General features: G+C 48.6%; 1 protein-coding gene across 2 annotated transcripts; it reads left to right on the forward strand.

The window, feature by feature from the left end:
- Positions 1 to 26,498, forward strand: LOC127006691 (collagen alpha-1(I) chain-like). Of its 2 annotated transcripts, none has more exons than XM_050876894.1 (19): positions 1 to 382; positions 16,585 to 16,842; positions 18,080 to 18,114; positions 18,426 to 18,566; positions 18,914 to 19,037; positions 19,214 to 19,338; positions 19,448 to 19,654; positions 19,884 to 20,091; positions 20,193 to 20,380; positions 20,501 to 20,717; positions 20,959 to 21,209; positions 21,634 to 22,047; positions 22,143 to 22,628; positions 22,777 to 23,046; positions 23,270 to 23,485; positions 23,578 to 24,274; positions 24,393 to 24,571; positions 25,226 to 25,447; positions 25,701 to 26,498. In XM_050876894.1, exons 1-19 carry the CDS (start codon positions 16 to 18, stop codon positions 25,845 to 25,847), a joined length of 4,752 nt encoding a protein of 1,583 aa, XP_050732851.1. In that variant the 5' UTR covers positions 1 to 15; the 3' UTR covers positions 25,848 to 26,498. The 2 variants fall into 2 exon arrangements, with proteins under 2 accessions (XP_050732851.1, XP_050732850.1); XM_050876893.1 differs by lacking the exon at positions 16,585 to 16,842 and adding an exon at positions 16,904 to 17,308.

Raw genomic sequence — 26,498 nt, forward strand, 5'->3', positions numbered from 1 at the left:
GGTCGGGGGAGAGTGATGGAGTGGGCGGACGGGGGTGAGAGAGGGTGTGGGCGGGCGGGCTGCTGGGGCGGGCGCGACAGTGTTGCGGCGAGGGCAGACGGTGGTCAGTGCGGTGGGGGCCCGGGCACAGTAAGGACTGGCTGGCTGCCGCGGGCACACGGGTCCCAAGGGTCTGACGGGTCTCCTGCTGCAGCGCCCGACGCCGCCCTGCCCCAGGGTCGCCGCACCATGGGGTGGCTCCCAGCCCCCATCCGGCGGCCTCCCCCGCTCCCCTCCACCCTCCCCCTCTTAGGTTTTCTCTTCCTCGCCGCCGTCGTCTTGCCCCATGCGGCGGCGGATCCCAAACCCAAGCCCCAGGGGGAGGACTACTACGAAGGCTATGGTGAGTATTGCCACGCCTGCTACACGCCACCATCCTCACAACACGTCCACACACACACACCCTCTCCATCCAGACATCCACGCCATCACACACTAACGACAAACACTCCACCCTCCTCCACACGCACGACACTTTGATATACGCCTTCTACTCATCCTTACACGCCCTCTCCTCATCCTTACACGCCTTCTCATCCTTACACGCCTTCTCATCCTTACACGCTCCTCCTCATCTTTAAACGCCCTCTCTACACTACATCCTTACTCTCCATCCTTACTCGCCATTTTTTCGTCCTCACTCATACTTCTTATCTTCATCCTTTCACGTCCTTCCTTCGTCCTCAAACACACACTCTTCTTGATCCTTGCATGCCCCATTTTCAACCTTACACGCCCTCTCTTCATCCTTACACGCCCTCTCTTCATCCTTACACGCCCTCTCTTCATCCTTACACGCCCTCTCTTCATCCTTACACGCCCTTTCTTCATCCTTACACGCCCTCTCTTCATCCTTGCATGCCCCCTTTTCATCCTTACACGCCCTCTCTTCATCCTTACACGCCCTTTCTTCTTCCTCACTGACACTCCGTCTCTTCATCCTTACAGGCCTCCTCTTCGTCCTCAAACACTCTCTGATCCTTACATGCCTTATTTTCATTTAAACACGCCCTCTCCCCATTATTACACGCCCTCGCTTCCTGCTTATATGTCCGTTCTTCATCCCTATACGCTCTCTTTGTCCTTACACGCCCTCTTCAACCTCGCACGCCCACGCCACCACACGCTAAGTGACACACACAAACACACTTACCACTTGCACCTTGACGCCTGCACGCACTTGCCTCACTCCCTTATACACCCATTGTTCATCCCGAGACACTAACACGCTGTCGTTCACACACACACACACACACACACTAGTTTCCACGTCCCTTTTTCATTCCCACCCCTCCGCCGCGCGCCACCTGCTACTCACACGCCCACACACAGAGCCCTGGACACACACCCCATTCACACACACACACACACACACACACACGCACACACGTCCCTCGGCCTGTCTGCATCCCATCACCCCCGTTTGCACACACACACACGCACAGGCGCTGTCATTGTAGTCGCTTGTTGGTTTAATACAATTTGTTTTCAAACGAAGGCACACCGTATCACTCCCATGGTTAGACAAGCAATGTGTGGGTATAACATTCTCATTAACCTGTCACCTCCCTCTCTCCTAAAAACGTTTGAAGCATTGAAATCATACACACAATCACATTTTACACTCAGGCCTACTTTAAAAAAAACTATTTAAAAAATCTTCAGTGCATATAGTTTTCAGTTTGAAAAATGTGTACACTATAAAAATATTTTCCCGCAATGTCCAAATAAAATGTTTCATGCAACTGTGAGTGTCACTAAGTTTTAGTATGCAGGAGCACGCTAAGATAAATTTAGATTTTTTATATGAAAATGACCATATTTGTCCGTAGGCTCTGGCACTACTTCAGTCTGTTAAATTCTCGTCCCCACAAAACATTGCCGTTTCCTCCCTTTCATCTCTACCATTTGTTCATGGTGCCATATGGCCTCTGGTGCCTGACACACCTTATTCTCCCATTAACTCAAACTCTCGTACCCACAAGGTAACAAGGCACTGATGAAAGGCCACGTATAACTACCCAGTGTGCGAATAACAATATCACCCCCTCGGCATTTTTCGCGTGTTCGATTCTCAAGCTTTATTTTCTTTGTGTGGCTTCCTATCAAGAGCCTCGCCATACAATGCTGCAGCGACAAGGAGCCCGAGCCGCCCACCCCACAGCGACCCAACACAGCTGCCCACTCGAACATGCGCACCCTATCTTTATTTTTTCTTCCATCACAACCAACACAAACACCTCAGTAGCCGCTCTCCCTAACACAAGCAACACAAACATACCCAGTCTCCATTCCCCCGCGTCTGGATGTCAGTGGATCATGTGTTGCCTAGTTTTTCTTCCGTTTATTTCTTTTATTCTTTTGCTTCTTGAGGGTCGTTGACGGACTGACTCCATTGGCCTTTCTTTGTGGGATGGCTGAAGGAGGTGCCTGAGAGGGTCTTTCTTTCCTATCCACCTCAAGGTTCATGAAGCTGATGGGGTGATGCCATGGGGTGCGTGGGGGGTGAGGGGGGTGTAAGTATGATGGGGTGCGGCAGGGCGTGGGAGTGACAAGGGGAGGGAAGGTTTCATCTCTTAATAACCTACACGCTGCTTCTTGTTTACTTGGGAAGGCATCACGAAGGCTTCAGTTTCGTTTAATGCTTCATAAAACTCATTCGCGGGTTCGTTCTCGAGAGGGTGTCATTAACAAATCATTGTTTTCGTATTTATGTTTTGTAGCTTCCATATAACTGGTGTTGGGGGCAGTAAAATAAATCTAAAACAGTCTCCCTCGCCTGGCCATCATCTGGTTGCGTGTAAACACTCCCATATGGAGAGAAGAGTCCGAGACAATGAATGGTTTGTGAGCGGCTCGAAGCTTCTATCAGTGGTTCATCTCGTGTGCTCCTCAACTTTAATGAACTCTAATTATTTTTTAATCTGACGCTGCTCACCCTTACCAAGAGTGGCAGTGGGAGTAAGGTTACTGGTGACGATGACTGTATAATTAAATAGAAAGAGGTGAGGGAGAGAAATGTATGTTTTTGACTCTTGTTAGCCTTTCAGGTAGCTATGGAGTCACATAAACGCTTCCATTTGATGATTTGTAGTCATTTATCTGGTTATTAAGGCTTGAGCTAAAAAGGACAAATACGAAAGTAAAAATGATTTACTCCTACATATTAGATTTTCATACTGTGTGCCAAAGAATCTCAACCGCTGAGGGATATAACTTAGTCTGGCTAATTCTCTCGCCTCCACACGACACGTTCATAATCTCGGGGGTTCATCACTGTCCCTTCAAGTCTCGATCCTGCAAGACCTCACTCGTCCCCGCACGTCGCTTCCCGTTTCGGTATCGTCTCAGCCTCACTTCAACTAATCGTCATATCAATTTAGAGCCATTATATCAATGACTCTGCATCAGCTCTAAGCTGTTCCCTTTATTAAATCTTTGCCTGTCGCTTCGTTTAGCACCATAACTCTCTCTCTCTCAGTTTGGTCCTTTGACTCGTGCAGCGCTGAGTCTGTTGGTTTCTTGGCCTCAATAGCTAAGCCTCGATCCCGTTCATTTACCCCGGCAACTCGCTGGCTCCTGTACGGTCTAAACAAACATCTACGCCCCGGCGCGGTTCCTTTACCCCAGTAACTTCTCGTCTCAGGTTCTTGTTTCTTTAGCCCCACGGCGTTCCCTGGGCGTGTGCCACGGCCCCGAGGGAGGCATGTTGTTGACCTTATCAAAGCGAGGCTCACGCACTCCCGCTCAGCCCCTCGGCGGCGCACGTGTCCCCGAGGCCACGAATCAGCGCGTTTACAACAATTTCACGGCAGTTCTCGCCTTGAGCTTCGCTACACCCAGCGACGACCAGGCTGGTAGGGCGCGGATTAAGAATTAAAGACGAGTGTGCAAGCAAGGCTGATGGATCCACTTAATGCCCAACTGACGGGTGAGTCGCGGGAATATAATATCCACTTCAGGACGGCGGAGGCAGAGCAGCTGAGATGACAGAAGCGCGGCAGACGGCAGATAACATCGTAATCACGGAAGCGTTGCCAGCCTCCACGACGGTACAGGGATCAACGGCCGAGGAACGACGACGTACCCTAACAAGACCGACCCTTTTAGCGTCATCGTGCTAGAAAGACGACGTGTCAGCAGCAGTACCCTCCCAGCGGCCCCTAGTTAGGCAGCCACGTTCTAATTTCCCTATTAGGTCGGTGCGCCAACACGTCCACAGTCATGAAGATGTAGAAGTGAATAGCATTAGATCTTATATTTACACGGAGCGTCTGTGTGACCCAAACACAGGCCACGTTGTCTCACAGTGCCTCCTTGTGCCACTTGGCCCCGCCCCGCCCCACACCCACGCCCACAACAAGGACCCAAGTCACGTGGGGCGGGGTGTGTGTTGTGGTCCTTGTGGTGGGGCGGCGTTAAGGTGCTAAACCACAAGGGGAGAAGGAGTCACGAGAGAGATCTCTAATGGGAGGAGGAGGAGGAGGAGGAGAGAGTAGAGGAGAGAAAAGAGAAGGACAAGGAGATCTAGGAGGACGAAGAGGTGGAGAGAAAGGATAAAAAGACGAACGAGGAGTGAGAGGAGAGAGTGAAGGAAAGAAAGGACAAAGACAAGGAGAACGAGGAGTAGGAAGTTTAGGAGGATAAATAGAAGGAGGAAGAGTGAAAGAGAGAAAGGAGGAGAATGAGTGGAAGCTATGGTAAAGAAGTCAGGAGAAATGAGTATTAGGAGGAGACATTAGAGGTAAAGTAAGAAAAGGAGGAGGCGCAGGGGAAAAAAAGACAAGGTTGAAAGATTAAGAAGAGAGGGAAGAAAGGAACAAGAAGATGATGTTAGAGTTGGAGTTATGAGGTAAGAGATGAAAAGGAAAAGACAGTGGTTAAAGAGATGAAGAGACGGGAGAGAAAAGCAAATAGTGGAAATTATAGTGGAGCAGAAATAGCAGTAAAGGAGAAGAGACCAAGGAGAAGCAATTAGTCTTAAAAGAGAAGTTGTGAGGAGACAAATTAAAAGAATGACGAGGAAAAAGAAAATGACAACAAAAGAGAAGAGTGGAAAAAAGGATGAGGTTGAAAGACGATGATTATAAGAACTAAAGGAACAAGAAGTAGAATGTGGCGGAGGAGGAGCAGGAAGAGGAGGAGGAGGACGAGAAGCAAGAAGCAGTAGTGGAGGAGGAGGGGAAAGAGAAAGAGAAAACGAGAACGAAGAATAAGTAATTATAGTCAGAAGGGAGGAAGAAAAGGAGAAGGAAAAAAAAGAGACGGGAAGAAGGATGAAAAGGAGAAGGAAGAGGAGAAAAAGAAGGAAAAGGAGGAAGAGAAGGCGAAGGAAAAATAAGGAGGGAGAGAAGGATAAGGAAAAGAAGGAGGAAGAAAAGGAGAAAGAAAAGAAGGAGGATTTGAAGGAGAAAGAAAATAAGGAAAAGAAGAAGAAAGAAAAGAAAGAGGAGAGAGAGAGAGAGAGAGAGAGAGAGAGGAGGAAGAAAAGCCGAAGGAAAAGTAAGGGGAAGAGAAGGATCAGGAAAAGAACGAGTAGGAGAAGGAGGAGGAGGAGGAGGACTCTTGGCTGGGCGGCTGGTGGTGGGCGTGGCGGGCGGCGCAGCGCTGGCCCTTGCGTGACCTCTGGGGGCGTCGCGGGTGTCGTGGCCTCGCGGGTGTTTGTTTGCCTGGCACGGGAGCCTCGGGCCGCCCAGACGCCGCCGACAGCCTCCCGTAAGCCTAATATGCAGAAGGCCGCTGATGCACAAGAACATAGCTGGATGGTGCATACTCCTTCTCTTCCTCCTTTTTTCCCTTCTTCTTCTCTTTCTTTTTCTTTTCCTTCTCCTTCTCTTCCTCTTTCTTTTCCTGTCTCTTCTCTTTCCTTCTCCTTTTCCTTTTCTTCCTCTTTTTTTCCTTCTTCTTTTCCTCCTTTTCGTTTTGCTTCATTTACTCTCTCTTTTTCCTTCTCCTTTTCTTCCTCCTTTTTTCTTTCTCCACTTCCTCTTTCTCTTCCTCTTTCTTTCCCTTCTTCTCTTCCTCCTTCTTTTCCTTCTCCATTCCCTCTTTCTTTCCCTGCGCCTCCTCTTCCTCCTCCTCCTTCTCCTTCTCTTCCTCCTTTTCCATTACCTCAACTATGCTGATGCTGGGGGAGGTTCAAGAGAGAGAGAGAGAGAGAGAGAGAGAGAGAGAGAGAGAGAGAGAGGGTAAAAAAGGAAAGACCAAGAGAGGGCGAGGAAAAAATAGTTGCTACACTCGCTCTTGACTTCATGCACTCAGACAACATTTATGAAGGCAGGATATATGAAGGCACGACCCTGAGCCTTATCAGCACTTGTCCTTCAAGGGAGCCCAAGCATTTCACGCCCTCCCGTCCTCCTTCACCCTGCTCCTCTCCTTCATCCTCTCCTCCTCTTCTTCCTCCAACTCGTCCTCGTCCTCCTTCTACTACTCCACCTCCTTCTTCTTCTTGTCCTCCTCCACTTCTCCTTCTCCTCCTTCTTCTCGTCCTCTTCCTTATTCTCCTGTACCATCCCCTCCTTCTCCTTCATCTTCTCTTCCACCACCATCTCCTCTTCCTCCTTCTCCCCGTCCTCTACCTCCTCCATCTCTTTCTCCACCACCTCCTCTCCTCCTCGTCTTCTTTCTTCTCCTCCATCTCCTCCTCCTTCTCCTCCACCTCCTCCTCCTCCTTCTTCTCCTTCTTCTTCACGCCCTCCTCTACCTCCTCCTCCTCCTGTCCATGTTTCCTTCTCCTCCTCCACCACCTCCTCCTCCTCCTCCTCCTTCACCACCACATCCTCCTCCTCCTCCTCCTCCTCCTTCACAGTCACGTGGCAGAAGGCGGCGTCAGGCTGGGTAACAGGAGACGCCACCCTCGCAGTTCTTGTCACCCTCTCAGAGTGGCGAGCGGGCGAGGAGCTTTGTCGTTTGAGTGAAGAGTTGGCCGAGTTGAGGGTCATCTCTCTCCTCGGGCCCAGCGTTAGCAGACCATCATACTTAGAACACTGTAGTATTTTTCGTTTTCTGACTAATAACTACTTCAAATGAACGTCAATGATTATCGGCTTTAACAATAACTATAAAAGAATATCGTTATCTGTCTGGGTGCGACGGTTATGGGTCAGAAATCACCAAATATAATATGTTGATTATGACAGTCTGCGGGCGATGAGGCTCCCCCTGTGTGTTCTGGGCTCAAATTGCGAGTAGTAATAATAGTAATAAAAGTAATGACGGACACGTGGGTTGGCGGAGCGGCGAGACGAACACACGAACACACACACACACACGTCTTTAGATGAGGAATTACTGTCATTATCCCATTTTGTCATCTCTTGGCGAAGGTTCTCGAGTCTGTCCTCCCACGCGCCGGGGCATACACAAGGTTAAGGGAACTGTGTGTGTGTGTGTGTGTGTGTGTGTGTGTGTGTGTGTGTGTGTGTGTGTGTGTGTCTGTCCGTATGTATGTATGTATTGGGAACAGCGATTAGCGGACTTTTTTTTTTAAACCTTTTTTTGTTGCCCCTGAGCTGTTTCTTTAGCTGTAAAAAAAATAATGTTCGTAGGTTGGTAAATGGAGGGTGAAATGTGTAATAGAATGTGTGATAGGTAGGTGATGTATCGAATAGTTGCTGCTTTACAAATATATGTGTATGTATGTATGTATGTATGTATGTATGTATGTGTTCTTGGGTTTGCTACTTCGGTCGTGTCCTTCACTGGAAAATTTACACCTTATCCTCTCACCTTTCCCTTTCTTTGATTTCATTCGTATGTTTCTAAATTCATTCAGGTTTTACTGCTCAAATATCCATTCCCACACCATATTTGTATTCCTCCACTCCCGTTTTTTCTATCATCTTCTCAGAATGAATCACCCAAAATCCCCTTCTCGCGTAGCTTCTTCTATATTTACTCTTTAACGTCGTCTTTCATCTTTTTTATCTTTTTAGTATGTCTTCAAAATTTATCCACTTCTATACTTAAGGTCCCTTTCTCGCGTAGCTTCTTTAATCTCTTTTGAACGTCTTATTATATTTATTTAATATTTTATTATACATCTTCAAAATTCGTCCACTTCTGCACCCAGGGTCACATTCTCTCGTAGTCTCTTCAATCTTTTCCACATCGCATTTTATCTTCTCATCTTTTTTATTATACATATCTTCAAAATTCATTCCCATCTGCACCGAGGGTCTCATTCTCGCATAGCATCTCCAACCTTTTCTAAGCCAACCGAGTGCTATGCGTCGAGTGTAGCAGAGAGACGCGGGGCAGCCGAGCGAGACAAGTGCTGGGGCTAAATTGTCATGGGGAGCCGTGACGCAAACTCAGATTTAGTGCAAGGCAGCTCGTGGGGTCCAGCAGGGCAGCGGTGTAGAAGGGAGGGCCGAGCCAGCGAGGGTGTGTCTGGGTTTTGTTTTGTTCATCAGTCACTTTTCCTTCGTCTTGGCCCAGATTATGTGTCTCCGAGGCGTGAGTTGGCGTCTTCTCGTGTTCCCCGCGTCTCGGGTTCCCGGTATTGCAGTTCCTCAGGGAGTGTCTTGCCCTCTGTTTTGGTTATTTCTTCGTCCGTTTATGCGATTATTCGAGGGTATAGTTTGTTTGTTTTGGCTGGTGTGTGTCCTTTTGTCTGGTGTTTACGTTGCTTCGCTACGACTTTTCGAAGTAAAGACAAGGCAGGACTGAGCTCTTTGGTAGTGGTGGTGGTGGTGGTGATGGTGATGGTGGTGGTGCTGGTGGTGGTGGTGGTGGTGGTGATGGTGATAGTGATGGTGGTGGTGCTGGTGATGGTGGTGGTGGCATTCCTGGTCATCATCTGTGTTTGTTTGTCCATGCTTTAGCTAGAATGTTCTCTCTCTCTCTCTCTCTCTCTCTCTCTCTCTCTCTCTCTCTCTCTCTCTCTCTCTCAACATAGGGTGGAGAGGACCAAGGCACGGATTCTTCCTAACACATATGAACCCAAATCATCTTTGTTGGAAAAAAAAGGAAAAGTTCTAGATGATAATTTTTGTGTTCTCATCTTTACTCCTTGAATAAAGTGTTTGGTAGAGCAATCATCATAATAGAAGTATTACTATTTTACTTTTTTTCATGCATAGGTGACTGCAACTTAGTACTACTTAATTAGAATGGAAATATTTCAGTATCTTGGGTTATTAGCTTCTGAGAGAGAGAGAGAGAGAAGAGAGTTTATTTAACTAATTAAACTCGGGTCGTCTTTTCACACTCCCCAATGATAACTCTCTCTCTCTCTCTCTCTCTCTCTCTCTCTCTCTCTCTCTCTCTCCTTTCCATGATATTTCCCCTTCTCCTCCATCCATATTTCTTCCCTTCCTCCCTTTCTTTCCCTTTCCTTCCTTTCCTCCCCTTCCGTCCCGGTCTTGAAACATCTGTCAGGTGGTTGAGGGGCGTGTCTGTGTGTGTGTGAGAGAGAGAGAGAGAGAGAGAGAGAGAGAAACTTAATTATAAATAGAAACATGACGCTCTCTCGGTATGATGAGAAAATTATAAAGATTCCTCGACTCTTGTGTGTCTCAAGGAGTTTCTGGCTTGTGTCTGGCTCGATGTTCGTTTGTTTTGCTAACCGACCACCTCGTTGCCTCGCGTCTCGTCTCCCTTTATTCGCATTACTTGAGTTCGTGGTGTGTGGTATGCGGTGACGTTATAGAAGTAAACGTCTAATTCGCCGCTAAAAGTTCGCTTCGTTCTACATAAACCGTCTTGTTGTTTGGTGTGTTTGTGTCTTGTCTTAGCTTTGTGTGACGGAGATTAGCACTGAGGCCACGCGCAGGTATAGCGTATGCCCCCAATTTTACCTTTGTTTTTACCTTAGTTTTGTGCGTTTTCACGTCTACTTCGTTCTTGGTTTGTCTCGTTTTGCGTACAGAGGCATTGTAGAGGTCGGCATTCACAGACGCTATAGCCTCCTACATCAACGGTTTCCAAAGGCCGAAAAAGGAGACTGAGTGGGTTCTCATGAGTGTTTTCTTCACTGTCATGGTACAGAATCTTCGTCATTTTGCAACCAGGGACACACACACACACACACACACACACACACACACACACACACACACACACGGACACACAGACTCACACTCTTTGTCTGCAGGGTCATGAAACTAACCCCCTTGGAAATACACACAACTCCTACGAAAGCCTTGTCAGTGTGTGTGCTTGGAGGCCAAAATGTTTAAGAATATGTATCCCACACAAGGCTCATATTCTCAAACATTTCGAGACTTACACACACACTAATGATAAGACCTTGCTAGAGGGTGTGTTCAGATTTCCATGGGTAATTTTATGACCCTGGTGATAAATTGACAAAGCTTCTGTACCATGAACATAAAAAAAAACACGCTTGAAAACCACACTGATCTCCTTTTTGACCTTTGAAAATCGTTGATGCGAGAGGCAGTAGTGTCTGAGAATGCCGACAGTTGTCTTCTGCTCGTTCCTGTGGTGGGCGGCTTCCAGGGGCAGCTCACGGTGACAGGCAGCCATCGGGTCGAATATGCGGATGTCCATGAATGCCCGCTGTCCACGTACTCAGAATCCACGCGGGCACCTACATCAACCCCGTGCCTCATGTGAAGTATTGGCCTTCCTGTCATCTTAAACATTTCGGATTCCAAGCACACATATTTGACAAGACTTTCGTAAAGGTTCGGGGCGTTTCTCGGGGTAGTTTTATGACCCTGGTAGTAGTTTGATCAATCTTATGTATTATAATTAAAAAAAAAACCACTCACTAAAGCCCAATTCATCTCCTTTTCGTCCTTCTGGAAACAGTTAACGAGAGGCCGAAGCGCGTGATAATACCGCCCTTAGTTACTGATGGTTAAGAGTTAGTGGTCAGCGCATAACAGACGAGACAGGTAGAGATTAGTGAACATCTTGGGGTCATTCTTTGTGTTTGGTTGATTGTTTGGTGTTTGGTTGATGAGAGGCCGAAGCGCGTGATAATACCGCCCTTAGTTACTGATGGTTAAGAGTTAGTGGTCAGCGCATAATAGACTAGACAGGTAGAAATTAGTGAACATCTTGGGGTCATTCTTTGTGTTTGGTTACAGAGATTACGTTTCGTCTTTATCTTCCTTTTTGTTTATTTGTGCGTGACTAATTGTTGGCCTCCTCTTGAGTGTCTGTCTGTCCTGTTGTCACGGCTGTCTGCTGGGATTTGTGTTCGTATGTTTGTGTGCCTCTTTTGCTTGCTTGCACATGTCTGCCGTTTGTTATATTCGTCTCTCTCTCTCTCTCTCTCTCTCTCTCTCTCTGTTTCTTTAATCTGTTTATACACATGCAAATTACTCTCCCTTCTGTTTAGACACATCCTACTTTTCTTCCTGTTTGTGTCTATCTGTCTCTATTATTTTATCTACCAATCTTTTTTTTCCATTTTTTGCATCTTCTTTGACCTTCTCTGTATCTGTATCCTATGTTTCTTTTTTTGTGGGTAATCTATCTTTGTCTCTGTCTCTCGGGTTTTTCTTTTTTTTGGCGTCTCTGTAGTGATTTTTTTTTGTATTTGCATCTTTTGTTTCTTTTTGCACATACTTTATCTCAGTTTCCGTCTCTCTGGTTCTCTTTCTTTGCCGTCTCTATAGTATACATTGTTACTTTTCTGCCTGTATTCCTCTTTATCCCCACAATCTGTCATCATTTCTTCTCTGTTTCTTTCCTTTATGCTTCTTTTCGTAACATGTTTTTTTTTCATGTTTGTGTCTGTGTTTTCTTTCTGTTAACTTATTCTTTCAGCATTTCTCTCTAGTTTCCATTATTTTTTCTTCTCTTTACCATACGTGTGCATTTCCTTGTTATTTTATTTTATTTTTGTTTATTTTACCAACACCTGTCCTATCACCATTTCCGCTTTATTTTTTGCATCAACTTATTTCTCATACTTAACATGCACTTTATACCTTCTTCCCTTCCTTCTCTTCCTTCTCCTCCTTTCCCTCTTTCTCTTATTTCTTATTGATGTCGTTCTCCATTCTTTTCATCAATTCATTTTTATCTTCCTATCTTACTCCCGGATCTCCTCATCCTTTGCTACTTCTTACTTTCTTTTCTTTTCTCTTACTTCCTTTCCTCCCTTGCCACTCAGTCATTTTATTTTTGTCCTTCTTATTCTTCACTCTTCCTTACTTTCTTTTCCCTCTCCGTCACTTCCTTTTCCTCCTCAGTTTCTCAGTCTTGATTTTTTGTCCTCTTCCTCCTTCACTATTCCTTACTTTCTTTTCCTTTTCCTTAATTTCCTTTTCCTCTTTCATCCTTCAGTCTTTACATTTTGATCCAACTCTTTCTTATTCTTTTCCTTTTCCATAATTTCCTTGTCCTCTTTCTTCCTTCAGTCTTTACATTTTGATCCTACTCTTTCTTATTCTTTTCCTTTTCCATAATTTCCTTGTCCTCTTTCTTCCTTCAGTCTTTACATTTTGATCCTACTGTTTCTTATTCTTCACTATTTTACACTTTTATTTCCTTCTCCTTTCCCTCCTTTACCTCCTTTGCCTCTTCGTCTGTTTGCTTTCCTAAGTCGTTTTATATCTCAGCGTTTAAACTATGTCCCTTCGAGGCTTCCAATAGGAGTGAAAGTCGCTGTTTGGGGCTCGTCAGTCTTATAAAAAGTTCCTCTTGAGTGTGACGATGTCTTGAGTGGCGCGTCAGTGTTGGGGAGAATTGTTATGATATGCGCCCCCTGTAGTGCTCTGACGGGTCCAACGAGGGTAGCAGACTCTCTCTCTCTCTCTCTCTCTCTCTCTCTCTCTCTCTGGCATGCGGTCTACTTATTTTTTTCATTCTTTCCTTTTTTCATAATTTCGTTTTCTACTTTCTCTATTTTACATTTTCCTCAGTCTCCTCTCCTCCCTTTCCTCTTCCTCCTACTTCTTTTTATTTGTCATTCTTCATTTTCTCCTTCCCTAACTTTTCTCTTGATTTTTTGTATTCTTTCGTTTCTGTCTCCATTTGCTTTTTCTTCATTCCTTTCTTCTCTTATAACTTCGTCTTTTTCTTCCTCTGTTTCATCTTTTTCTCTTCTCTCCTCCTTTTCCTCCTCCTGCTTCTTCTTACTTGACATTCTTCATTTTCTTCCTCTCTATCTTTTTTTCTTCGCTACAACTTCTCTTAATTCATCACATTCTTCCCTTACTGTGTCTATTTATTCTTCTCTCTTTCTTGTCCCTTCTGTCCTCTTCCTTATCCATGTCCTCGTCCTCCCCTCCTCCTCCTTATTCACCTCCTCCTCCTCCTCCTCCTCCTCATCCTCATCTTCTTGTTTACTCGACTAAGTTTCTCGCAAGTTCCACAGTTTCTCGCGCGTGTCTGCCATATTCTCGCTGTGTTTTCGAGGATTTGAGATAAACGGGGGCTGTTACAGGAATATTACACTTCAGCAGAACTGTTCCCGTAAAATGATTCTTGACATGCTTTGCGGCATCGTGCAAACCTGACGCCTGAATTTTTACACGTCCTATTGGTCTGTAATAACAATAATGTGGTTGAGTAGTCTATTTTTGGCCCGTTTTCCTATGTGTGGGTGGTTGGTTTTGTTGAGTATTTATATAACTTTTTGCGATGGAGTTTGTAATATGTCTACTTAACTCTGTGAAAATCTAACACTTCTATTATACCTACTTCTGTCCCCCCCAAAAAAAGGAATTAAAAAGCCAAGCTAGTCACATAACTTAATAAATACTAATACGACGTTTAATTAAAAAATGTGGCGTGAAAATATGAAAAGAATAAGTAAATAAAGGCTGTTGCTATTCAGTCTCGGTAAATAAAAGAAAGGAGGGCATTGTTTTTCTTTTAACCCGCCTCGGTGATTCATCTTTTAAATCGTCTCAACTTTCTCTTCCAACCCAAGAAGAAGAAAAAAGAAGAGAGAAAAAAAGTCTGGTATCGAAGTAGCAGACCGTCGCGCCCCTGGGATTGTGCTCTCGAGGCGAGGAGTGGGCGGGGCAGTGAGTCGCGGCTTGACAGAGAGAAAAAAAAAGGAAAAGAAAACGGGGGCGGGGTGCCTGGTCTCGTCGTTAGCCTCCCACGTCCTCCTCGCAGCCCGCCGCCCTCCACCCAGTAAGGAAGTGGTGCCATCTGGTGGGGCGATTGGCACTCACTTGGGGGGTGGGCTGTGACTCTCGAATGTTGTGTACGGGGCGAGTTTTTCTTGGCCTGAATCATTTATACGCGTCAACATTCGGCTAGAGGGGCTGCTAATGTTCTTTACTTTTGTTTGGTTTTGATATTGATGTCCGTATTTTCAGACATTTTCGTATCTCACAACAAAAATTTATCAAGGCCACAGTGGAGATTAGTCGGGTTCTCATGATTTTATTTTCACATCCATAGTATAGAAGCCTGGTCAAACTATCACTAGGCTCTTAAAACTACCAATGGAAATACCCACAACATATACGGAAGCTTTATCAAACGTGGATGTGTTAGCTCTGTGTTTGAGAATACGGGACCATAGGCTTGTCATCTTGTCATCCGTGCTTCGGCGTTTCTCTCAAAAGCCTTGTGAGGAGTGTATATTTTGGAATGAGTTTGCTGTTTGCTTCATCATCCGCTGAGAGGGAGTATTAATGTCTCTTTGTTCACTTTCAATTTGTCCTTTAGTCTTATCTTATCTGGGTGGTCTTTTTTTTTTTTTTTAGCGAGGGAGGCATCAAAAGGCAAATAGATTATTGGAGAGGGGAGGGGGTATAACAGGGGAGGCATCAAAGAACAAACACAAATACAAACACATGTACTGTACATGAGAAAAAAATACAAATCGGTTCCCCTGCAAAAGAACGATGCGCCTTTGCTAAATGATGTCTAGGGAGTGTATCGTCTGGGATGAACATTAATCTACATCAACGTGCGGTTACATACACATAGGAATATACATATATAGAGGAAGATCAAATACCAGGAGACTCAAGGACTGATACAAGACCTTAGAAGAATTGCCGCGGTATCTTGTTTTGTTCTGTATTGCTTTCTTCTGTGTTATGTTCTAGTCTGTCATCATATTGTGGCTGTCGGCTGTTGGAGATTTTCAGTTCGAGCGTTGTGTTGTTGCTTTTTTCAATATCCGGGTTTGCTTGGCGGAACTGAGCTCTCTTGTTGCCCTCACTTAGTCGCTCTCCGCTCCCCTCCTCCCCCACTACGTCCTCCTCCTCCTCCTCTCCCTCCACCTCCTCCTTTAATCACGCCCCAACACATCCTATTCTCACCCACTCGTTTCTCTCCACACCACTCCCTCTCTTTCCACCCTTCCTTATCACCCCCCACCACCACCACCACCACCACTATCACCACCACTTCAATAAATGAGATGTTGCAGACGTAATATATATCATGATCCTTTTTGTATAAACACACACACACACACACACACACACACACACACACACACACACACACACACACAGCCATGGAGACCCAACCCACAAAAGACTGACTGAATAATTATGTATGATTATGATTATATATATATAAACTTGTTTTTTCTTTCTGTTTCTGTATCTGTTAACTTGCCATTGCCGACACTAACAGCTTTACTAAGGCACACAGAGTAATAATAATAATAACAATAATAACAATAATGATCATAATAATAATGATAATAATAATAATAATAATAATAATAATAATAATAATAATAATAATAATAATGATGATGATGTTGATAATACTAACAAAACAACTCTGTTCTAATATTACGACTGGACAGAAGGATCAAGGGTAAGAATGCATGTTTAGTTCTTTTTTTGTGTGAATGTGAGTGTGAGGACGTGCGAGTGTGCTTCTACTGACCTGCCACTCCATGCTCCCCGCTGGCTCAGGTCACCGTAGTGTTATATTAGCTGCACCGAGGCCCCGCAGACCCTACCTTAAGTCTCGGGGCCTCACACGCATGATTTCGTAACTTTAGTAAACCGCCACGAATATAGTTTTTACTTTATCGTTGAGAGAGAGAGAGAGAGAGAGAGAGAGAGAGAGAGAGAGTTTTTGTTTGTGTGTGTGTGTGTGTGTGTGTGTGTGTGTGTGTGTGTGTGTGTGTGTGTGTGTGTGTGTGTGTGTGTGTGTGTGTGTGTGTACTGGCTGCACCAATTTAAACATAGACACACGCAGGTAAGTTGTTAAACAGAAAAGTATATATAAATAAAAGGCGCAGGGGGGCAGCACTCACCTCTGGACCCACTCACACTCGCAAAAATTAATCATGGCGGCCACCAGAACCTGTAAATAGAGACAAGGTGTTTCCTGCACACTCTCGCTGGTTACGGGGTTTGCTCAGCCTTCCAGATGTTCCTGCAAGAAGGGCAAAAAAGGGAATGTCGTATGGAGGTTTTAGTGTTGTCGTACACACACTCACGGAGACGAGGCATGTAACATAGTTGTTGTACCATAGTAGTTGTCGATAACTTGCATGATGAAAATGATGTTAAAAACAAAAACAAAACAAGACAAGACCCAAAACAAACAAGAACTAGAACGCTGTTGGACTGAACGATGCTTGATGACAGCCTCCAACGCGACATTCCCTTTTTCTCTTTGCAGACGATTACGAAGGCTATAACTACAACTATGATAATGGCGCGGTGGTGGAGGGCGGTGCAGAGTGTGATTTTGAGGGTCGGAAATACGCGGATGGTGAGTCCTTCTCCCCCGACGACTGCACCACCTGCACCTGCGCCGCGGGGAGAGTGACGTGCGAGCAAACATCTTGTGACGAAAATTGTGCCGGCGTCTTGTGCCCCGAGATCGTGTGTGAGAACCAGTATATCCCGCTGGGTCAGTGCTGTCCCGTCTGCCCAGGTAGGTCCCCCGCCCCGCCCCGCCCCGCTCACCTGCCCTCCCCCTGTGCTTGCCTCCACAGATTACGAGGAAGGCTACGAAGACTATGGCGAGTACCCGTACGAGGACGGGTACGAGTACGGCCCCGAGACTGCTACCCCCCCCTATGACCCCTACGCCACCCCTGCCCCCCCTTTCCAGCCCCCTTATGACCCTTATGCCTACACAGAACCACCACCAACTACCACCACGCCCCCCCCAACCACCACCTCCACCACCACCACTACCACTACTACCACTACCACCACACCTCCCCCTCCCCCTCCCCCTCCCCCCACCACCCCGACCACCACCACGACCACTACCACCCGCAGGCCCCGCAGAGGTCCAGGAAGCGTCACCTTTGAGAGACGGGTGAACGCTGAGCGGCGGGGTGGCAGAAGAGGAGAAAATCAAAGAGGACAGGCAACCACTCGCGAAGAGGAAGGTAGGGCGTCTTCTTCGCCTCGTGACCCGGCATGACCTGACCTCGCCTGACCTCCATGGACCGTGTGGGGGTGGCTCTTGGTCAGCTCTCCCTGCTTATATCATGGGGATCTTATTCCTTATCATTATAATTTTGTTATTCATATTTGCCTTAATTTAGATCGACAATCGCTCTATTTTTTGTTTGTTTTCTATAATTATGGTTTAGATTCTTCATTTATATGGTTCTGGCAGTAGTTTAATTTTAGTTTTTTTTTTAACTTTTTTGGTGATCGAGGTTTTTGTTTTTTGCTTAATTTCACCTTTTGTCCTCTGTTCCTTCTTTCTTCTATAAGTACTACTATGTCCCTATTGTATTATATTTCACCTTTTTGCTTCCTTTCCTTCCTTCCTCTTCTTATATTCTATTTCGCATTCTCTTGTCTTTCCCTTCTTTCTGTTATACTTTGCCTCTTCTCTCTCTCTCTCTCTCTCTCTCTCTCTCTCTCTCTCTCTCTCTCTCTCTCTCTCTCTCTCTCTCTCTCTCTCTCTCTCTCTCTCTCTCTCTCTCTCTCTCTCTCTCTCTCTCTCTCTCTCTCTCTCTCTCTCCCAACCTTCGTCACCTTCATAACATATTTCCCCTCTTTCTCTTATCTATTTCTCAGTCACCATATTCCCCTCCTCCTCCCTCCAGTTCTCTCCCCACTTACCTTCCTTGCACTTGGGGATAGGTAGGTCGTGCTTTACCCGGGCTGGGCCTTGATTAATGGTGCTCCTTTTTCTTATATTGCAGAGGAGCCTGCACCTCCAACAGATATCATCGGTCCGGTAAGTACATTTATTGTGTGATGGAGGAAGGGTAATGGGAGGCTGGGTTTAGGGTGATGGGGGATAAGTAGCTGAGTGCTGGGATTTAGGTGTCTTGTTGCAAAGTTATATGATAACGCGATGTAGGTTCAGAGTCAATTTCATGGTGAAAAAAAGTCGGGTTTAGGGTTAAAGAAAGATGTGTTTAGAAGGATATGAAGCTGCTGGGGTCAGGCTGTTGGGCGTGATATGCTGTGGTGGAATACAATGAATCACAAGTCAGAACAGTGATGCGGCCCAAGGCAACGACTCACTCTCAGACTCCTCTGCAGACTGCCCCTGAGACTGACTCCGGCGTTTCTACCACGGGAACTGAGGGTCCTTCAGGCCCCCCCGGGGAACAGGGCCTCACAGGAGCTCCAGGCACCCCAGGCATCCCCGGCGACCCAGGACCCCCCGGACCCTCCCCTGACGTGAGTATGTCTGGATAAAATGCAACAGGTAAGGCACAGGTTGAGTGGTTAGGTACCTGTCCGTCCAAACCTTCCTGTGCCATATCTTTAGTTCGATAGTCTATTTAGAGCTAAGCTCCGTCCCTTCCTTCTCTTCGAAGCATGTCACCAATGATCCTCTTTTCTCTTTCCTCTACTGATGTATGATTTTGTAGTTCTTGGTGAAGGATGCTTACCGGGAACGCGTTCTTAGGGAACTGAGCTGCAGCTTATCCAACAGAGTATTCTAAAAATTATGATGATATTGCCAGTGTTCATGACAAATGTGGGCCTGTGATGCAGTTTGTGTGTTATCTGTGTGTCGGCAGCTCTCGCCATGGCTCACGCAGCTGGCACAGTCCCAGGGCGGCGAGAAAGGTCCCGGCATACAACCCGACCCCTTCAGCTACCTGCAGGCCCAAGTCGGCCCTGTCGGTCCCAGGGGAAGCCCAGGTGAGGTACAGAGAGAGAGAGAGAGAGAGAGAGAGAGAGAGAGAGAGAGAGAGAGAGAGAGAGAGAGAGAGAGAGAGAGAGAGAGAGAGAGAGAGAGAGAGAGAGAGAGAGAGAGAGAGAGAGAGAGAGAGAGAGAGAGAGAGAGAGAGAGAATATTAAATTTTTTCTGCTTGCAGGTCCCCCAGGTCCCCCAGGTCCACAAGGGTTCCAGGGTATGCGTGGTGAGCCCGGTGACCCAGGCCCCAGTGGTACCCCTGGACCCCCAGGACCTCGAGGCATGCCTGGAATCCCCGGCAAGGACGTGAGTTCCTCGGGAAGGTGTTGGTGCCGTGGCGTGACTAACACTGTACACACTGGCAGAGTAATCCGCGTCTCGTTCCGCTGTACGCTAAAATCACTTTTCTTTCCAGGGTGACAGTGGTGATGACGGTGCCCCTGGGTCCCCCGGTGCTGTTGGTCCCCCGGGTCCTCGTGGTCTCCCAGGCATGCCTGGCCTTCCAGGAGTAAAGGGACATCGTGGCTTTCCTGGCCTGGATGGCTCCAAGGGAGACCAGGGACAAATGGGTGACAAGGGCGCATCCGGGCCCGGTGGTGCTCCTGGCCCCATCGGTCCCATGGTGAGTGTCTGCTCAACCCCTTACTTCCTTATGCCCTCACTCTCCCTTCCCGATAGCACGTTCGTCTGCTACATCACATTGTATTCACTACAATACAGTTCCGTCAACACTAGCACCTGCCCCATCCAGCCCTCCACACAGTCACCCTGACTCTTGAGTAAAGGCTACAGCAGCATCAGAATTCGCAAAGTTTCACCGAGTTACTAACCTTTACTTTTGACCCCGGCAGGGTTCTGCTGGTCCTCGGGGTGAGCGCGGACGGGAGGGTCCTGCTGGTCCTCCCGGACTGAGGGGTATCGACGGTATCGCAGGTCCTCCAGGGCCGAGTGGTCCTCCTGGTAAGCCTGGCCCACCAGGCTTCCCCGGCAGCGCTGGAGCTAAGGGCGATATGGGCGTGCAAGGTCCTAAAGGATCTCAGGGTCTTCAAGGTCCGCGAGGTGAGGGTTAAGGGGTATAGGTATCCCCATCAAGCAAGCTCATTGGAGATAATTCTCAGCAACATTGCTCGGTATCTGACACGTCTTCTTTCCTGACGCAGGCGAGGCTGGCAAGCCTGGGTCTCCAGGTGAACGTGGTCCTCAAGGTATCTCTGGTAAAGACGGTCTTCCCGGCGAGAAGGGCGCCCCGGGATCCCAAGGCGACTCTGGCCCTCCTGGCTTCCCTGGAGCTCGTGGACCCCCTGGACTCCCTGGTAGTCCTGGCATCCCCGGCAATAAAGGAGAACGAGTACGTTTGTGCGAGTGAACGAGCGTGTGTGTGTGTGTGTGTGTGTGTGCGTGTGTAAGAGCTTGAGGTGTTGTTCTGATTGAGGGGCGGCGGCACAGCCTGACGGTGGGTGTGTTTCAGGGCCTGGGAGGTGAACGAGGCTTCAAGGGAGAGTTTGGTATGAAGGGAGAATCCGGGACCCCAGGACCCAGAGGACTCCCTGGGCCACCAGGGTCCACAGGAAAACGAGGCAAGAGAGGTATGCGAGGACCCCCAGGCGCAAATGGCTTGCTAGGAGAGCGTGGACCCGCCGGCGGCCGAGGTCTCCCTGGCGCTGATGGACCCCCGGGACCTAAAGGTGAGTTTGTGAAAGCCATGGAGAACGGACTGGTTTATCCTTCAGTGGACCAAACACCAACGTGACGTCAACCTCGCCACGATATCACGATCCTGAAGCTGCAAAGTAGAGGGTGGTTGCTAAAGTTTTGGTTTCCTCATGGACGCGGAAAGACATGTAAGTCACTTGTATGAGCCATAGACACGTCTGATCCGCCGAGGTGACACATGAAGATGACGGATACCATGTAATTCTCCTGCAGGTCAGAGTGGAGATCCAGGTCCTCCAGGTTCTTCCGGACAGAAGGGTCGTGAAGGTAACCCTGGACCACCCGGTCTTCCTGGACGACAGGGCCTGAGGGGTCCAACTGGCCTCTCTGGTCCTTCGGGCAAGACGGGGCGACCAGGATCTAGGGGCCCCCCCGGTGCTGATGGTAAACCAGGCGACCAAGGGCCACAGGGTATCCAGGGACTCCCAGGTCCTATGGGACCACCAGGACCCGTCGGACCAATGGTGAGATCCTGACACCACCTGTCTTCACACACACACACACACACACACACACACACACACACACACACACACACACACACACGCACACACACAGATACACAGTGATCCATAGTGTACTGGCTAAAGCGCTTGGTTCACAACAGAAAGCTCCCAGGTTCGATTCCCGGGTGGAATGGAGACACATGGGCGGTCTCCACTCATGCGTGTCCCTGTCCACCACCAATGAATGGATACCGGGTATCAGTCGCGGATTGTGTCCTGTCTCCCGGGTGTGCGTGGGTATGACGTAAGGGCCCAGCCGTTTCCAAAGATACATCACTATACAGCTTTAAGCTCTTTCGAGGAGAGTAGAGACTGGCGATCGCGAGTGATCAGACCATGGTGAATAACACTCGCCAACACGTAATATTATCATGTTCCACAGGGTGAAGCTGGCAAAGACGGTAACCCCGGTGAGTCGGGTCCCACGGGGCCGCGAGGCGATCCAGGAAAGGACGGTGATCAGGGATCGATTGGCCCACCTGGCCCCACAGGCAGCCCAGGTGAGAGGGGCCCTCCCGGGTCCCCAGGTGCTAGAGGTTTCCAGGGTCTGCCAGGAGCGCCGGGTCTCGTGGGCGCCAGTGGCAAGGATGGAGAGGCCGGTCTGCAGGGTCCTCGGGGTCTACCAGGCAGCGTAGGTCTTCGTGGTCAGCGAGGATTCCCAGGAGAACGCGGAGCTCAGGGTCCGCCGGGAGATCCCGGCAAACGTGGTGAACCAGGACTGACTGGATCTGACGGTCCAGCAGGCCCTTCAGGACCCCCGGGACAAAAGGGTCATTCCGGACCGTCTGGTCTCGTGGTAAGTATGGTACCGGCGCTGATTTTTCACCTAGTGTTTCGCTGTAAAATTTTTAAGCGACATGGAGGCATGATTGAATTGCATGTCTTTCTCAGGGTCTTCCAGGAGGACGTGGACCCCCTGGACTTCCTGGTGAGAAAGGTGAACGCGGCTCCCTTGGTCCTGTCGGTCCCGAAGGTCCTCCAGGACGTCAGGGTGACCAGGGTCCTCAAGGTATAATGGGACCGGTTGGGCCTCAGGGAGAACCAGCAGAAAAGGGAGAACCGGGCCCTCCGGGTCCTCCTGGGGAGCCTGGCGCTAACGGCATGACGGGAGATCGCGGAGCACAAGGAGAACAGGGTCTGCAGGGCTTCCCGGGTCCACTTGGACCACCAGGAACTTCAGGACCAAAAGGACAGCGAGGTCTTCCCGGGCAAAAGGGCACGCAGGGAAATCCCGGCCTACAAGGTCCCCCAGGAGAGACTGGGGCTCAGGGTCTCGTGGGTCTGACTGGCAGCAAAGGACAGCGAGGCGAGGCTGGGAAGCGCGGCGAGGCGGGTTTGATGGGTCCCCCTGGACGCCCCGGCAATCCTGGCGTATCTGTGAGTATTACTAACACTTATTTAGGGGACGTGCAGGTGTTCAGGACTGCAACCTACCATCTGCTGTCATTAAGTCATTATTGCGCTTGCCTCGACTCAGCGATAACGTAGCATGTGTGTGGTGACATAACCGTATTGTTCCATGCAGGGTACCCCCGGAGAACAAGGGCGATCTGGCACCCCTGGCAACCCTGGCATAAAAGGAAGCCCCGGTGACACTGGCCGTCCAGGCCTGCCAGGGCCATCCGGCCAACCTGGCGCCCCTGGACCAGAGGGACCTAAGGGAGAGACTGGCCCAGGGGGCCGTCCGGGTCCTGTGGGTCAGCCTGGCCCTGTTGGATCTGCAGGAGAGCGTGGTCTGCCTGGCCTGCCTGGTCCTCCTGGCCCTGTTGGCCGCGAAGGAAAGCGTGGAGCGCCTGTGAGTACTTGTTTGCTACACACTTCCACTTTGGAAACTTGATGAATCATTTCCTCTGTGTTGCATGCTATTGGTATTTATCCGGCATGGATGCTTCTTGTCACCATTATGGATAGATGAACCGATACAGTCATGAAGATATGGACTAGGCATCCTTGCTTGATCATGCAGTCGTTGTAGTGGAGTAGTGAAGCCACTGGCATTGATTTCTTGACTCTCATAGGGAGAACAAGGACCGGAGGGTAAGCGAGGTGACGAGGGTCCCAATGGTCCGCCTGGTCTGTCTGGTCCTATTGGTCCCATCGGTCCCCCAGGTGAAACTGGTGCCCCCGGCTCTGACGGCAAGCCCGGACCTTCAGGCATTGCTGGCCGCACCGGAGACAAGGGTCCTCCCGGGCGTCCTGGGCGCCAGGGCGGCCCCGGTCCATCTGGTCTACCTGTGAGTACCCAAATCGTTACTTTATTTCTGCCATTATTAGTTGCTTCCTCCCCTGCTCTCTTCTAACTTTTATGAAAATGTTTCTTTGGCAGGGCCCCCCTGGTCCCGCAGGACCGATAGGATCTACCGGAGAGCGAGGAGAAAGAGGAGAGATCGGTCCTCAGGGCGTGGAAGGCTCCCCTGGTCCAAGAGGAAAGCCAGGAGCTCCCGGCACTCAGGGTGAAAAAGGAGAAACAGGCGCCTCCGGTCCTAAGGGAGCCAAGGGTCATCGAGGTCTCATTGGTCTGCAAGGTCTTCCCGGAGCACCAGGTCCCAATGGTGACAAGGGTGTTCCAGGCATGGAGGGTCCTCCTGGTCCCCCTGGTGAGCCTGGCCCCAAGGGTCCCCCTGGCCGTGACGGAGGCATTGGTCTTCAAGGCATTATGGGTCCTCCAGGACCTCGTGGTCCTTCCGGTGAAAGTGGAAGCTCTGGTCTTCCTGGCTCGCCTGGGCCTGTGGGTCCTCCTGGTCCTCCTGGAGAATCCCTGGGCTATGGTGTTGAAGTGTTGGCAGCCCTTTTGGGTCAGGGTCAGTCCAAGGGCCCTGACCCACTCCAAGGCGACGACTCGGAGCTGCCCGCGCGACTGTTTGGGCAGGAGATCACGGACGAGGAGCGGCGGAACCTCATCACCAAGGCGTATGAACAGCTCAAGACATCCTACAAGAAGTTCCTCAGACCAGAAGGTACCAAGACCTCTCCGGCCAAGACCTGCCGCGACCTGTCCTACACCCATCCAGACCTCCCCAGTGGTAAGTAGCTGATCAGAGGATCATGCCCTCTTGCCGAAAATTAACTATTCCTGTGCGCAGGGCTTGTTTCCTCTCTCTCCTCGGCAAGGTCTCTCATCCGCAATGTACCTTCTTTCAGGCGAGTACTGGGTCGACCCCAACGAGGGTGACGTCAAGGATGCTATCGTGGTGCACTGCGACATGGAACACAAGGCAACATGTGTCCTGCCGCAGCCCAGCATGACGGAGGAATTCAACTGGGTGGGAAGGTCAAACGGTATGGTGTGGCTTGGTGATGACATCAAGCCTGACTTTGAGGTGAGTATTGGAGGTGGGAGTTACGTGATGTTGTATTGTCCGAATTCCTCTTCTCTATATCTCCACACGACCACAACGTGTCACGAAACACACGAGAAATTAGTCCAGACCAGGAAAAGGTTTTACCGCGCCGGGGGATCGAACCCGCGACCAACGAGATAGGAAAACTAATCCTTAACCAGTCGGCTAAAGAGGTACCCTGCTTGCAGAGAGGGTTGTGGGAGGCTCGCCCTTCAGGCGGGTCAGCGCTTCAACATGTGAAGGCGGCGGGCTGGATGCGTGGGGGTTGGGTGACGCGACCGAAGCATTAAGTTTGAGTGACATCTTAGTATTCGAGATAATAAGCGATATAACTGCACATCCAGAGCTTTTCCATGTATGATCACCTGAAAAAAAAATATATTGAAAAGTAGATATGACAAATCTAATGCTAGTAGACGTGAGGCAGTAAACAAGTCATTACATGCAGACGTAAAAGCTTGGCATGTAACAGGTGCACAACAGAAACAAATACATTTTAATTGTCCGTTAACGTTCCCATACATTATACGTGTGCGGAGAAGGGGAGATGTGTCAGAATGGAGGAGTAATAATACTCTATGCTTTGCAGGTGATGACGCTTTGCCTTTCAAACTATTCTTGCTTTCGTTACAGTTCACCTACAAGGCGGACAGCAATCAACTCCGCTTCCTGCAGTTGTTGTCCTCTGAGGCGTGGCAACAACTCACCTACCACTGCAAGAACTCTGTAGCTGTGTTTGATGCCACCAGAAGAAACTTACGCAAAGCAATGCAGATCATGACGGCGGCGGACATGGAGCTGAAGGCGAGAGGCAACAGGAAGTTCAGGTATCGCGTCGTGGAGGACGGCTGCAAGGTAAGATGAGCGTTGATGTCTGATAATATTCATACATCATACTCAATGGTATTTGGTTTCATTTACAGAGATCGTTCCATCTGATGATTATGATGGTATTTTTCTATTTTTATCTTTCTATTTCTTAACAGCGTTCATGCAAAGATCATGAGAATGAAAATTCATTAACCACTCTTTCTTTGCCTTGTTTTAGTTTATATGTGTACTTTTAAAACTGTTGCTCATACATCGCTTTCCCTTCGCCTTTACACAGACCAAGTCGATCAGCTGGTCCAACACGAAGATCGAGTACCGCACCAAAAAGCCCCAGCAGTTGCCGTTCGTCGACGTGGGTCTCCGTGACGTCGGGCAAGCCGACCAGGCCTTCAAGATCGAGCTGGGCCACGTCTGTTTCTCGTAGGGGATGCCGATGAGAGATAGAGGTCAGCGAGGGGTGGCGATGGACAGGAGGGTTCGGGGGATGCGTGTGTGAGTGTTCAGTGGTGGACAGTGTCGGCGAGGGATGAATATTACTGACTGTCGATCTCCGTTTCCCTGTCGGCGGCTCTGTCCCTCCCAGACCCTCCCCCCCCCTGCCAGCCCGCCGCCCCCTCCCGCTCTCATTTGTTGATTTTATATCATTATCATTAAGTTAAACGCTCGCCGCTCTCGCACTCAATCTTTCCTGTTGTTTTCCGATGTTCCTACTTTCCTTCCTTTCCTTTACACGTAGGTTAATACAAGGACACTTGCTGATGATGTAAAGCGCCGTGAAAATACAAAGTACAGTGTAAAAGTTGTTCGAGAACATAAGAACATAAGAACATAGGGAGACTGCAAGAGGCCTAATGGCCTACACATGGCAGCTCCAGCGATGTATGAAAGAAAAAGAAGATACGAAGACGTAAGTGTTGTATAGAGACAATAACTCTAACTGTGTACATTTTGTATATTGTCAGATGAGTGTTTTAGCCGCCCCAGTCTCAAAGTCGGGAGAGAAAAAAAATATTTTCTACTTGGAAACTTTTTTTTTGGTTTTTGTAAATTTTTAAAAATAAATAGCGAAGGGGAA

This window comes from Eriocheir sinensis, chromosome 33, assembly GCF_024679095.1.
Source record: "Eriocheir sinensis breed Jianghai 21 chromosome 33, ASM2467909v1, whole genome shotgun sequence".
Classification (NCBI taxonomy): domain Eukaryota; kingdom Metazoa; phylum Arthropoda; class Malacostraca; order Decapoda; family Varunidae; genus Eriocheir; species Eriocheir sinensis.